This window comes from Microtus ochrogaster, unplaced genomic scaffold (assembly GCF_000317375.1).
Source record: "Microtus ochrogaster isolate Prairie Vole_2 unplaced genomic scaffold, MicOch1.0 UNK39, whole genome shotgun sequence".
In the NCBI taxonomy this organism is placed as follows: domain Eukaryota; kingdom Metazoa; phylum Chordata; class Mammalia; order Rodentia; family Cricetidae; genus Microtus; species Microtus ochrogaster.
Genome location: NW_004949137.1, coordinates 3,206,768 through 3,221,591, shown reverse-complemented (window position 1 = coordinate 3,221,591; position 14,824 = coordinate 3,206,768). Strand labels below are relative to the sequence as shown.

The 14,824-nt window shown below is 33.6% G+C and overlaps 1 protein-coding gene across 2 annotated transcripts in view; it reads left to right on the top strand.

Moving 5' to 3' along the window:
* Positions 1 to 14,824, top strand: part of Cdh19 (cadherin 19) — a 104,097-nt gene that overhangs the window by 52,801 nt on the left and 36,472 nt on the right. For both annotated transcript variants that reach the window (XM_026790046.1, XM_005368742.3), the window contains one exon: positions 2,842 to 2,963. In XM_026790046.1, the coding sequence (XP_026645847.1) occupies positions 2,842 to 2,963 (122 nt within the window). The remainder of the gene's footprint in view (positions 1 to 2,841; positions 2,964 to 14,824) is intronic.

The window sequence follows — 14,824 nt, the reverse complement described above, 5'->3', positions numbered from 1 at the left end:
CATATATGTACAGATTGTGTTCATGTACACATATGCTTATATACATGTTTTCAGAATTGACCATTTGGCATTTGTTACCTCTTGGTGTGGTATTCCCTGTGGAAGATTATTTCTCCCATGTACAGGCTTCTTAAATTGCTTTCATTTTTTGCATAGTTTTGAAGCATCCTTGAGATTTTTACATCTACTTTGGCATGACTGTTGGTGCTGTCCTTGTTCAACTCATGTTTGCACAGTCAAAAATAAGATTTCCAGGTTGTAGCTTCTGAATTTACTAGAAAAAAACAATCTCACCAGGCAGTTGTGATGCACATCTTTAATCCCAGGACTTGGGAGCCAGAAGCAGGCAGATCTCTGTGAGTTTGAGGCCAGACTGCTCTATAAGAGCTAGTTCCAAAACAGGCTCCAAAAGCTACAGAGAAACCTTGTCAAAAAAAAATCTTCATGATCTTTGAATCATAAAATATGTCTGACCCCTCTTTACCAATATCCCATGATTAGGTGTGAGAGTGATTTGTAAGAATGGACTCTGGGACAGGGCTACAGAGCTCTGTGAATTGAGTAGTTGTGATTTTCTGTAATGGTCTATATCTGAAGATTCTTTAATGAGGGCTAAGGACTGTATGTATCTGTGCTTGCCAGAACAACAAACAACATAGCAGGATAATCATAATGTTCAGGAGTGGAGCACATATTGTGGTGAAAACCAAAAGCTCCCTAAAGCTCACCTAACAAGAGGAAAATTATGACTGATCCTAGAAAGATAACCAATTGCTCTGGGCTAGTGAAGTCATGAATCATGGAGAAGAACCTACCTAAAACAATCAATTTACTAATATAAAATAATTCCTACATCTGTTTTTATTTCCAGTTATATTTTTATGGAATCTTGTTAACTTATTTTATCTTTGCTATAGTTCCTAATTTCTAGAAGATATATATTAAATTATGAAAAAAATTGTTTCTCATTCTTTATCAGAAATGGTATTTTACAGAAACAGGATTACATGTTTGTAAATGGAGCGGCTGGCTGCATCCTGCCACCCAGCTCCGGGCCACCGGCTAGCTTTACCCGAAATCATTACACAGAAACTGTATTCTTTTAAACACTGCCTGGCCCATCAGTTCCATCTCCTTACTGGCTAACACTCACATCCTGCTTTAACCCATTTCTAACAATGTGTACAGCCCAAGAGGTGGCTTACCAGGGAAGATCTTAATCTGTGTCTGTGTTGGGTAGGAGAATCATGGCATTCTGTTCTGCCTACTCTGCCTATCTAAGCTGCTGTCCTATCAAAAGGGCCAAGGCATTTTCTTTATTAACCAATAGATATATGACCCTCCTCTATCATATTTATGACCCTACTCCACATGTTAAATAAAAAAATAGAGCCATTAAAGTGCTGTTATATTTTGCTAGCAACAAATTTTCAAAAATGAACCACTTGTAGATAGTTACATAAAATATTTCATAATATTTTGTAATCATTGGATATAAAAATAAACTCTTCTAAAGTCTCATTCTAATTTTTCTTTTAAGATTCTCTTGAATACCATTCTCATATTAGTATACTATTTTAAGAAACTTGTAAACTAAAGCTTAAAGTAATCTCATCCCTAACATAACTATAACAAATTTTATGCATGTTTCTAGAAAGTATTCAGGAATATGTTTGTAATAAAAAACCACCTAAGCCCCGAGTATTATTCTTCTCTAATTATCATCATTAACCGATCGCAAGCAAGTAAAACATAATGATTGCTTCAACACCTTCTTTTGTTGTAAATTGGAGACCATTTTGTTCAAACTTTTTCGTGAAATACTTTGCTGGCATTACTTTCCAAACATACTAAACTAATAATCAATGTTTACCTCAAGAAAATAGATTCAAATAATTTCTCCTATTTACCAAAAAAATCATATTGATATCTTCTGTAAGGAAAACTTACTTTCATAAAAAGTATTAAAATATTTTCTTCAAACATTTGCAGATAAGCATAATTTCATATGTGATAGAACTTACTGATTTTGACATTATCCATCATATAAGGTGGAGACTAATAGGATCAGACTGAACAAATAAAAGTGTTTACTTCTTCATAAAGGAAAAAATAGAAGGTTGCAGAAATTTCATTCATAATCAAGTAGAAGTATGGTTTATGACAAGCATGTGTATTAGTCAGGCAGTGGTAGTGAACACCATTAATCCAGCCTTTGGGAGGCAGAGGTAGGCAGATTGATCTTTGAGAGTTTGAGCCAAACTGGTCTATAAGAACTATTTCCAGGACAGGCTCCAAAGATACCAGAGAAATCATGTCTCAAAAATAAAAAAAAAGCAAAAACAAAAACAAAAAACATGAAACAAACATCTATCTTGCAATTGGTTTCAAAAAAATTCTTCATCAAATAAAACTCTGTCACAGATATGCGTAGGAGAGTCAGGTATTTGCATTTTAAATATCTCTATTTCATTCTAAACTCATTTTAATCTCAACTTTTAAAAAATTATTTATATTAATTTTGGATATTATAATATAATTACATCATTTGTTTCTTCTCCTTCCTACAAATCTTCCCATATAAGCTTCATGCTTTCTTTCAAATTAAAGGACTGCTTGTTTTTCAATAATTGCTATTTTGTGACCGATGTAAAAAGGCATCTATTCTGCCCAGATTCTTAATTATGCGAATGTAATTTATTGGAATTATTCACCATCATCTTTGCTAAATAAAATATGTACTTAATAATTTGACTTAAAACTTTGAAATTTGTTGATCTCTATAAAATTGCTTTAAAATAAATAATACTATCTGTTTTATCTCTTTTCCTTTTGGTGCAGATATTCACTCACTGGAAGCAAATTGTTCGATATCAATGACAATGGAACAATAATTACCACTAACGTGCTTGACAGGGAGGTCAGTGCTTGGTTCAACCTGAGTGTCCTAGCTACAGAAACATGTAAGTCCTGGCTGACCAGCCCCACATTTATTTAGTATATTCTCTAAACAACTAGATAAATTTTAAAACAGAGATTGATATATGTTAAATGTTTTAGAAATTACTTAAATTTAAAAATCTATATGTAACTTAATATATATAGGGTATTTTACTTTAAGTTATTAACTTTCTCACCACAACTCATGCTTCCTATGATATCATTACTAATTTTTGAGTTTTTCTTAGTAAGTGATTATGGGTTCTATATAAAATAAAGATATAATAAAATCAAATATAATAAAAATGCTCTTTTAATTAAAATGTGTCATTCTGCTTTTTGATGGCTGACAATAAAATGAATGGATGTTTCATAGCTTTTATCATATGAATATATGTCTATTATATATATGAACATGTCCATGTCTATTCTTAAATGGAATGTTTAATGAAAAACTCTGGAAATTTAAAAATCAGGTACATTTGAAAACATAGTTGAAATGCTACTGACTAGGCATTGCCTCCTAAATTCTCCATTTGCTAAAATGGTATCTTAACTTTGCTTCACTATTGTGCTGATAGTTAAGGCAATGAGTGGAGTTTTAGGTTATTATCTTATAACCTTCATAGGTTAGACTATACATTTGTAGATAAAATAAAAAACTGAACATGAATGCCTCTACCTTTTCCTATTTTTAGAATGAAATATTTGAACTAATTTTGTATATTAGTACTAAATCACATATAATATAAAGCATACTTCATTCTGATATTTTGTGAAATATGAGAGATTCAGTGAATATTTATTGGTTATCCATATAGCATCCATATATCATCACAAAATCATGAAGTCATTTTGAAATAGTGCTTACAGTTCCTGTTTTACACTGTCAAATTTTAAATATTAGCAGTGACCACTTATTTGTGCACTTGCTTTTCTTATTGTTTTGATGTAGCAGAATATGTCTTTTCAAATTATGAAAAAATAAACCTAATCATAACTATATATTGTTTGTTATTGTCATTTAAATTGTGAATTAATCACTAATTTGATTAGTTATACTAAAGTTAAAAGTTATATGTATGTAAAAATTGTCAAAAATGATTCTATTTTGTCATTGGACATAGAATATCATAGCAAAAGATTAAAATTAAGGATAGAAAATATTGTATCTTCTTTATCATTGATTTTATATAGAATTATGAAAATGTGACTTTCTTAGCTTTTTCTGAAGCTCAAAGCATATGTTTGTCTTATTATATACTGTAACCTTTTAGATTAGAGTATAACTATTATATTTTGTAACCTTTTAGATTAGAGTATTATTTTATCTTGTTTGTTCAAGTTCTTATGATTATGTTTATTTACATTAAAATAATCAGATGACCTTGGTCTTAGATTTTAAATTTTCTGACTAATTAAATAGCAAATGATAGTTATAATGACCATTTGTGGCAGACAGAACATGCAAACTTTTTAATGTTAGAATCATGGAGATTTGGTGATACTTTGCTGAAGAAGGATGCTTAAAAGAAATCCACACTAGCTCAGAATTGAGAATTAAACAGTTATTTATTTAGGGGTAAACTCACAAGTCAGAATCCTCTGCTTGAATGGAGATCAGAAGCGAATCCTGCAGCTGAAAAAGAGTTACCCTGGATGCATGCTCTACATTGGCATATATAGTATAATAGGTCACAACCCAGTGTGCAAGTAACCACTGGCTGTAACACTTCCTACAGCACCTCCCCTTTTGTTTAAATAAGAGAGTTCTAAGCTTAATGCAAAATTATATACAATAAGAACAAACATATTAAATAATTATCCTATCCTAACTAATTTAAGTCTTGTATAATAAATAACTTGCCAAACTCATGAAAGGAAAATAACTACAATTATCTAGTCTTCAACCCCATCGAAGATCCAAGAAGGGAAATAATATTACTTGAGTAAGCAGGATGTGCAATCAAACAACTTCTAAAATGTGCAACAAATGACAGAGACAGCTGGCTACCTGGGCAATCACCCAAAGTCTCATTTGCAACATTGAAGCAACCAACTTTGGCTAAGGCCTAGAATAATTGACAGATCAGTTTCAGAGTCATGAAATTTTTCAAAACAGTCTTACCTTGTCTTTTTCCTTGTATCCTGCTTATCCATTTCTGTATACCATGTACCTTGTCAGTGATTGAGGCATGGGAGTTCCTTGCCCAAAGGCCAGTTTTGCCAAGAAGAAAACAAATTCCAAGTGGAGTGTTTTTGGTATTCATCATTCTCTCAGGAACAGATTGGTACTGTCAGCAGCAATTGTGTCTCACTTCAACAAAACCCTAAATTTTTTAAATGGCATATTCTACAGCTCTTTAAAGTTGTTGAAGATTAACTATCTATGCAGAATATAATCTCTATGTATCTGAAGAACCTTATTAGTTTAATTATATGTATGACAAACATTGATCTATAATTATTAATACCTGAATAACTTAAAGACTATGAATTCATATTGAAATATTATACAATAAACAACTCTGCAACAAAAGAGGACAATGATCTCAAAATGTAAACAATGTATAAGTATCTTGATCAGAGGTAGAAATGTACATTGTCATATGATAAATATATATCAATATATAAAAAAGTTTTAAGCATAGATAGAAGCATGTATGCATACAATATTCAATATAATTTTACTTTGTATCAGTATATAAGAATCAATACCAATGTAATTGCCTATAAATAATAACTCACAAGTATTCACTCCATTACTTACTATTACTATTAGTGTGAGTAGTTCATACTAATCTATTATCCCATCCAATTTTTCTCCCTTTTTTCAAAGAGTTCCCTGAGACTATAAAAATTTCCCCCAACCCCAAACCCTATACCAATTATAATCAACCCCTAAATGATGGCCATAACTCTGAGGACAAAGTTTGTTGGGAGAGGGGATGTCATCTTCTAGAATTACCTCCAGCTGTCATGGAGGTGTTGTTCTTTCTATGGGATCCTGTGAAAATAAAATGATGGTTAGTTTTAAATATTACCGTCTGATATAATTGCAAATAGTCTCTGAGTATTTGGTAATTTTTTTTCTGAACTTCCTATTTGGACATCTGGTCAGAATGTTTTAAAAATGCAACATTTTAGCTAACCAAGGTGAAACCATATTGAGCAGCTGGTACCCAGGACTGGACTTACAGTAGTGCTATTAGCATAATGACATCATATAAACCAGGTGGAGTTGTTGTTGTGGGGCCCCATCTTCTTCCTGGAAACTTCAAAGATTACTGTAGGAAAATTTATTGTTCATTGTGGAAAATTTAAACATTATTTATATAGGCATATACAGACATATATATTCAATGTAAGGTACAATAGTGACAAAACTATATGAAGAAAAGTAAATTTTTTTCTAATTTTTTTTTTCTTTCTGCTCCAAACCCACTGGCTCTTGACATGAGACAGAAACTCTTCATTTTTATTTTAACACCATACTTGGATTTAGAGAATGACAGAGCCATTATCCAACTCCAAAATTAGCTCTTTATATTCATCAATATATATAAATAAATATATATAAGTATATATAATTTATCACCTGAACTTACGAGTCATATTTGTTTTTCTTGATGATTCTTATTTGGTAGTTATTTTTCCTTCTGTCAACATCCAAACATCCAGGGTCTCTTGAATTTTTGAAGAGAAGTATTTTCTTGCAAAGACAAGAACAGAACACTGCCCCAATTCTATATGCTTTCCTTATCACCTGTATGGCTGTCATCAATGTGAATGAACTGTCATTTCTCTTTTTCAGAAGGTTTAATTTTTTCAAACCGAATCTTTGTTAATTTTTATGGTATCCATAGTTTTTCTTCTCCTGTGGAAACAAGAGCAAAACCTTTTCCCTAATGTAGCACATCTCCCGGCTTTCATTGTAAGGTCAGCACATCTTTGAAATAAACCATCTGGTTTAATTCAGAAGACTTTTCTATTATCCAATGTCTCTCTGCAGCTGTTGTCCCTTTCTCAATAGCTTTAAGAAAATTCAAGGTTAATAAAGCATTATGTAATCTATTTCTGGGGATATGTTCCACCCCTTTCTCTTTGTTTAACATGTCCTTTATAGTTTGATTTAAAGCTTTTATAACTGCCTGTCCTGTAGGATTGTGTGACACACATGTAATACGCTTAATATTATAGTAAGGAAAAAGCTGTTTCATTTTCCTAGAGACATATGCTGGACCATTATCTGTCTGTCTTTATTTGTGCAGTTTTACCTATAATGATAAATATGTGATTACTGAATCATTTTTTTTCTAAGATTAAAGCAGTTGCCCACTGAAAGCCCAAATAAGTATCAATAGTGTGATGTACATATTTTAATTTTCCAAATTCTGTAAAGTGGAGCACATCCATCTGCCAGATTTCATTCCTTTGAGAGAACTTTGGGTTAGTCCCTGCATATATCAGAGTTTGGTTATAGAAAGAGAAGGAAAGCATCTCTTCTTAATTACCTTAGCTTGTTTTCATGTAGTAGAAAACTCTTTCTTTAAAACTTTGTTATTGACATGATGTTTTTTTTTTTTTAATGAAACTCTAAAGCCTGCAACATGCTTCCAATCAATAATTGATCAATTTCTGCATTACCTTGTGCTAGAGGACCTGGAAGACCCATATGGGATTGGATGTGTGTTCTGTATATAGGACAAAACCTATGCCTGATTATGTCTTCCACCTGGATAAATTATGAAGCCAATTCTGTATCATCTGGTATAAATTCAGTGGTTCAACAAGCAGGATAACTCTTTATGCATATTGTGAATCAGTAACTATACTAAGAGGTTCTTTCCAATCCCTTTCTTAGCACTATGAAGATAGCATATAATTCTGTCTTCTGAACAGAATTATAAGGGTTTTGGTCCACCTTACTTAATTCTTCTGATTTGTAATTACCTTCCCTGATTTATTTGCATCAGTATAAAATATATGGGTTCCAGTTATTGGAGCATCACATAAAATTTGAAAAAGAATCCAAGAAGTTCTTCTTATAAGGATAAATCTATTGCTTTTGGGATAATTGCTAATAATTTCTCCAAAAAATTAGCACAAGCACTTTGACATGGTTCATTGTCTTCATATAACTTTTTATTTCATCAGCAGTGAAAGGCACTATCATCTCCACTGGGTCTATACCTGCTAATTGACAAAGTCTCAATTTTTCTTTTATAATTAATTCAGAGAATTTTCCACATAAGTTTTTAATTTTTATATGGTTTATATGACAATAGATATACTCTAATATAAAATCATCTCTCTGCATTAAATTCCTTTAGAAGAAATTCTGGAAGGCAATACAACTAGAATACAATTAAGACTTGATTTCACCCTATCCACATGTTCCTCCTATAATTTTATCAATTACTTTTCTGGTTCAGCTTTAATTACTCAAGTCTTTATCACCATGTAAGTTTTTATTCAAATGAATTATTATATCAGGTATTATCCCAAAAGCCAGTCATAGACTGGAAATGTCTCCTAGCAATGTTTGGAAGTCTTTAAGAGTCCACAACTTATTTCTCCTAATTAGTGCCTTTTGTGTCCTAATTTTATGCAAACATATTTTACAACCTAGATAAGTGACAGAATCTCTTTTCTGTATTTTTTCAAGAGCAATTTGTAATCCCCATTTTGACAAAACTTTCTTTACTCTTTCAAACATTTTTTCGAAAGTATCCATATTTGAGTTAGATAGTAAAATGTCATCCACGTAATGGTAAATTATAGACTTAGGACATTGCTTATATATTATTTACAATGGCTGACTTACAAAGTTTTGGCACAGTGTGGGGCTTTTGAGCATTCCTTGTGGAAGTATAGTCCATTGATATCTCCTAGTAGGCTAAGAATTATTATAAAAAGTCATTGTGAAGGCAAATTTTTTCTCTATCCTGTCCTTGTAAAGGTATAGTGATGAAACAATCTTTCAAATCTATAACTATAAGAGGCCATCCTTTCAGTAATAGAGAATGCAGAGGAATTCCTGATTGTAGAGGGCCAATAAGTTGAATTATTTTATTGACAACTCTTAGATCTGTCACCTTTCTCCATTTAGCAGATTTACTTTTTACAAAAAATACAGGAGAATTACGAGGGCTGGTTAATTCTTGAATATGGTAAACATCTAGTTGCTCTTGGTGTATCAGCTGTTCTAAAACCTGAAACTTATCTTCAGCTAGAGGCAGTGCTTACCCCATATAGGCTTCTTGTCAGGTTCCGTGGCCCCAAGATAGAAACTATTTTCCCCTAACTAGACCAGTACAGAGGCATGCGAAATAATGAGACACAGTTCACATGGTAATCTCAGAAGGGCCTCTAAGGCTTCATCCATTCCTGAAGATCTTCCTGCATTTATTATTCAAAACACCTTTTATCCCCCAGGTAAACCAAGGTGGATACTCATGAATATTCTCTTCCTGAAGAACCACAAAGGACACCTACACCTTAAGTCACCAGCTTTGGAATCAACACCTCTCCCCAGGCGATTTACATAATAACAAAAGAGAAGGAGCCATATATCCTGAGTCTTTGTCAGGTGGCTAGCTTGTTCGATAGGATTATAGCTGCCCTGGAAATTAAGCATGGCCAGAGAGCCTGGCTGCAAATATCTTGTATAAAATATGGGCCCACCATCCACTCTCTTTTATTAAATTTTAATAACCCCTGTGCTTCTGCAACAGGACAGATATATCATGCCTGCTTGGGCAAAGTCTTCTTCCTTTATGCATTTTTTTTCTGTCTTTGGAGCAGGCATTGTCATACACAAGTTTCTGTCTTAGGCATCTGGGGAGACAAAGCTTTAAACCCGTCATTGAATGTTGATCTCTGTAAAGAAAAGAGATTAGTGCAGAGAAATATACTTTCAGGCCATGTCTCAATAGCTATACCTTTTGTCAGGATAAATCATAACAGTTTATGAATAATTATGTTCCCAAAGGCTATAGTCTCCTATTTAAAGGAGAAGAGAATCGCCTGAGTTGAAAATGTTTCCTCTGCTGGTTCAGAGCACCAGCAGATCTAAAATTCTCAGCATATGCATCAACTCCCAAAACTTACAGTGCCACAACCTCTTTTTAGTAATTGTCTATAACAGCAAGTCAAAATTATAAATTTTTGTATCATCAGTCAATATCAACTCTCTAATAATCTTTTTTTTTTGTTTCATGATTTTATATTTTGTTGGTCATACCAACTTTTTAAATTTTTTTGTTTTGGTCAGTACCATTGTTTTTAGAACCATTGGTCAATACCAAATTCTTTTTATCATCTTATATGTAGTTGTAAATATCAGGTCATTACCATTAAGAGTACAATACCATTTGCTGTTATTAAATACCACTTTTAGTCTCTGAGCAGCTATTAAGCCCTTAGTCTGTCCCCTTCTTAAGTGAAGAGGGGTTTTAGTCATTTTTTTTTTATTTTGAGTCTTTTTTTTTTTCCTGAGGAGAAAGCTTAGGTCTTAGTTTTTAGGTTTAATATTTTATTTAAAATGAGTTTTGTGTCCCAGAAATAGAGAACACTTAAAGGTTTAGTCTGTATCTTAGTTCTAAATCAAACAGATTTTAAACTACAGCAAGCTGTAGACATCATAGTTAGCACATCTCAGTAGGGTCTCTTTGTTCAAAGTCTTTGGAGGCAGAATGGAATCCTTCAGTGTACCATGGCAGTAGCTGCAAGTCCACAACAGGCACTCCTCTCTGTGGGGGCTAGGAAAGCTAGATCACTGGTTTCTCTTTGAGCTCTTTTTATTTTCTTTATTTCTTTATTAATTTACTTGTTTGTTTGTTTATTTATTGCTGGGTCATTATTTAGCTAAGCTGTTTTTAAGTATGCTGTCCTTTTGTTGAATGTACTGAATCAATCATTCTGGAAGCCATCTTGTTTGGTTTTTAACCTGGGAAAAACATCGATATGTCCTCGACCCCATATTATTATGGGATCTGGCCGTTTTTATAGTCCAGTGTAAGGGTCCCTGCACTTTGCTCTAGCAAAGGTGGTCTTTGTACTATTATGTCACAATCTGTCTGCAGCTGATTGCTCATAGACATCCGTATTTAGAAAGTTTAGCCTAAACAATTCATGATTTAAGGCATTGTGTGGTATCTGAGGATACAACTCCCTTGTCTTTATTTTTTGGAGTTGTGTTTTCAAGGAGCTATGTGCATGCTTCACAATTCCTTGTCCTTGAGGATTATATAGAATACCAGTCTTATGAACAATATTTCATTGAGTACAAAATTTTTGAAAAGCTTTGTTAACATATCCAGATGCACTGTCCTTTTTTATTACTTTTAAGGTTTTTGTGCATGAAAAGCATTTCAAACAATGAGTTATTATATTCTTGGTGGCTTTTCCAGTTTATATTGTGGCCATCATGAATCCTAAATATGTATCAATTGTCACATGTGCATATCTCAATTTTTTAAACTCAGTAACATGGGTTACATCCATCTGCCGTATATGATTAGGAAACAGTACTTAGGGATTTACCCCCAAATGAGGCACAGGTAGATATTGTAGGCATCTTTTATCTTGTTTAACAATTTGATGAGCAGCTTTTGTGGCCAGCTTAAATCATTTTTATTTTATGGTGTATAGCATGTGATTGTTGAGTAAGTTTAAACTGAGACAGAGCAGTTATTTTTGTAAGTTTGTCAGCTAGAACATTACCTTTATCTAATGGACCAGGAAGACTTAAATGTGCTTTGATATGTCCCACAAAACATGGTATTTTTTTATGTTGTATTGCTTTCTGAATCTGTTGAAACAATATCTTAACTTGTTTATTGTTAGTTTTTATATATGGCACTGTTTCCAACACTTGAAACACATTATAAATAAACTGACTATCAGTATATAGATTAAAAGTCTTATTAGCAAAATTTTTAAACACTAGAGCTACAGCTCACAGCTCAACTATTTGAGCTGAAACTGTTTTTGTCTGTACCATGTGTTTTTTTGTCATTGACTACATAAGCAGCTTTTCCATTAGATGAGCCATTAGTGAATATCAACAAAGCATCCTTTATGGGAACCTTTGCTACTCTTTTAGGAAAAATGAATGAATGTTGTTGAGATAAACTGCAGTAACTAATCAGCTGGGAAAAAGTTATTAATCTGACCTTGAAACTAAGCAAATGTAATTGCCCAAGAATCACTATTTTGAAATAACTATTTAATTTGCTGTTTAGTGTAAGAAACATTGATTACAGCTGGTTCTTTGCCAAAATATTTCCTAGATTTTATCCTGCTCTTTTGTGCCAAGCATGCTACTGCTTTAAAATAAGGATTTAATACTTTAGCTGGTAATAATGGAAGGTATAGTCACAGAAGTGATCCATTCTGGCATAAAACTGCTGTAGGAGCTAGACTTGTAGGTAAAATACATGCCTGCCATGTTTGACTGGAATCGATATGGCACACATGCTATTCCTGTATAGCCTACTCTATCTGTGAGAGAGTCTGTCTTACTGCTTTTAAAAGCTGTGTCCTGCAATTTGGATCACTGTCTCCTTTACAGATTTTACTTAGAGGCTCGAGGTCTCCTGTAGGAAACCTTAAATAAGGCCTTAGCCATTGTATATTTTTTAATAACCTTTGAAAATCATTAAGAGTTTTTAAGTCATCCTTTCTAAATTTTATAATAACAAAAATTGGAAAATTCCATGGTAAATTAGAGGGTGAAATATGTCCATTATCCAGCTGTTCCTGCATTAGCTGCTGGGCAGCTTGTAGTTTTTCTTGTGTTAGAGGCCACCGACTCACCCATAAGGTTCATCACTTTTCCATATTACTGGGTCTGTATGGAGTGCAGGTCTTTCATTGACCTCTCCTAAAAATACCCTAATCATACAACAGGATCAACATTTTCTCTATTATCCTTGCCTAGATCTTGATTAAGTAATAATCCTTGTTGAAACATCTGATTATAACAGCCATGTTGGGAGAATATAAATATACTCCCATTCTGGACATAATATCTTGGCCCCATAAATTCACAGGTAACTAAAGAATAATATACAGCTTAAAAGTCCTTCATGGCCTCTTCATCTTTCCAATGTAGTTCATTACTACTCTGTTTAGGATTTCTAGTCTGACAAATTTCTTATAGCTGTATAATTGTCTCCATTTTTGGCCACTTAGCAGGCCTATTGTTGGCTGTTATAACTGAAATATCTGCACCAGTATCTATAAGACCAGAAAATCTTTTTCCATTTATAAACAAAGTGAGCTCTTGTCTCTGAGGACCTATTGTCTGTACCCAAAATGTATCAGATGAACCAAATTTGTCATATTCTCTCTCTTTTTTTTTTTACTCTGATTATTTCTCTGTACAGCCAGAAGTAATATTAATTGTGCAAGCATATGATCTGCTTTTACTACAGAAACTCCATTTGGTGAATGAATCATCATCTTGATCTCTCCCTCAAAGTCAGCATCTATAACTCCAGGAGCCACAATATTCTTACATAGTTGAGATACTCTTTCCTAGCAGTAGTCCTACAGAGCCTCTTGGTAAAGGCCCATAGATCCCTGTGGGGAGAGCTTGCATCCCCATCTCAGGTGTTAGAACCATGTATATGGATGAACCGAGGTCAAGCCTTGTGCTACCTGAGGTGGTTCTATTAAGGTGTCCTATAGATTTTCTTGTTTGGGTGCAGATTGCTGGATTGCCACACAAATTTTTCTCAGAACCTGAGGTTGGCCCATGAATTTATTTCCCAAAAGGTGATTTCCTAGATTATCTCTTTTTAATCTGCACTTTCTAGTCCAATGCCCCCCTCTCCTGTATCTCCTGCACAATCCCAGTTCTTTTCTAGTCCTAGGGTTTACTCTCCTGTCAGCACATTGTCTGACCTGATGTCCCATAAGACCACATCTAAAACAGCCTCCAGGCATTTTTATAACTTGTGTTCTCCCTGGGACTATGTCTCCTTGCTAGGATAAGACATCATTAATTGTCTTTCCCTGTAATGCAGCATCTAATGTCATTCCTTGTGTATATGACTGGCCAATATCCAAGTAAATTCGGATATAATCTGCAACATTACCATGCTTCTTAAAAGGTCTTATAGCTGCCTTGCATATAACATTGGTGTTTTCAAATGCTAATCTGTCCTGCTTCTGAGTTTCCAATCAACCTATTAGATGCCTGTGTTAGTCTGGAAACAAAGTCCTGAAATAACTCATCTGGTCCCTGTTTTATACTAAATAACTCCTCGGTCTGTTCTTTTGAAGATGGAAGCTTATTCCATGCCTTCTTGGCCACTGCATTGATCTGTACATATGTTAACATAGCATATTCCTTTTTTTGGGGGGTGGGGAGTTAGGGTTCTAACTGCTGATTTGCTGACATGTGGGGTCCTTCACCTGCCAGCATCTCATATGAAATAGGAATTGGCTGAGTTTGGTTTCTCTCAGCTGTGGCCTGACATTGTTTTGTAAATTTGGTTTAACACAATAGATAATCTCCTCCTGACAGGCAAGCCTTGGCTATCTGCTTCCAATCCACTGGTGGCAGAGCTTCTATAGCTATATTCTCCACCAGTGTCTGAGTAAAAGATGCCATGGCACCATATTGAGCGCAAGCAGTTTTTAATTCTTTGAGTAACCAAAATGATATAGGAGTATGTATTCTAAGCAGATTTCCTTGCACATCTCTCTACTCCATTATTGTGAACAATTAAAATCCTTGCATCTTTTCCCCTCTGCTAGCAGCTTCTCCGATACAAGCTTGTAGAGGAAATTTACTGCTATTGTAATGCATTTGCTTCACTTTTATTTTTATTTTTTTAAATTTATTTATTTATTAAGGATTTCTGCCTCC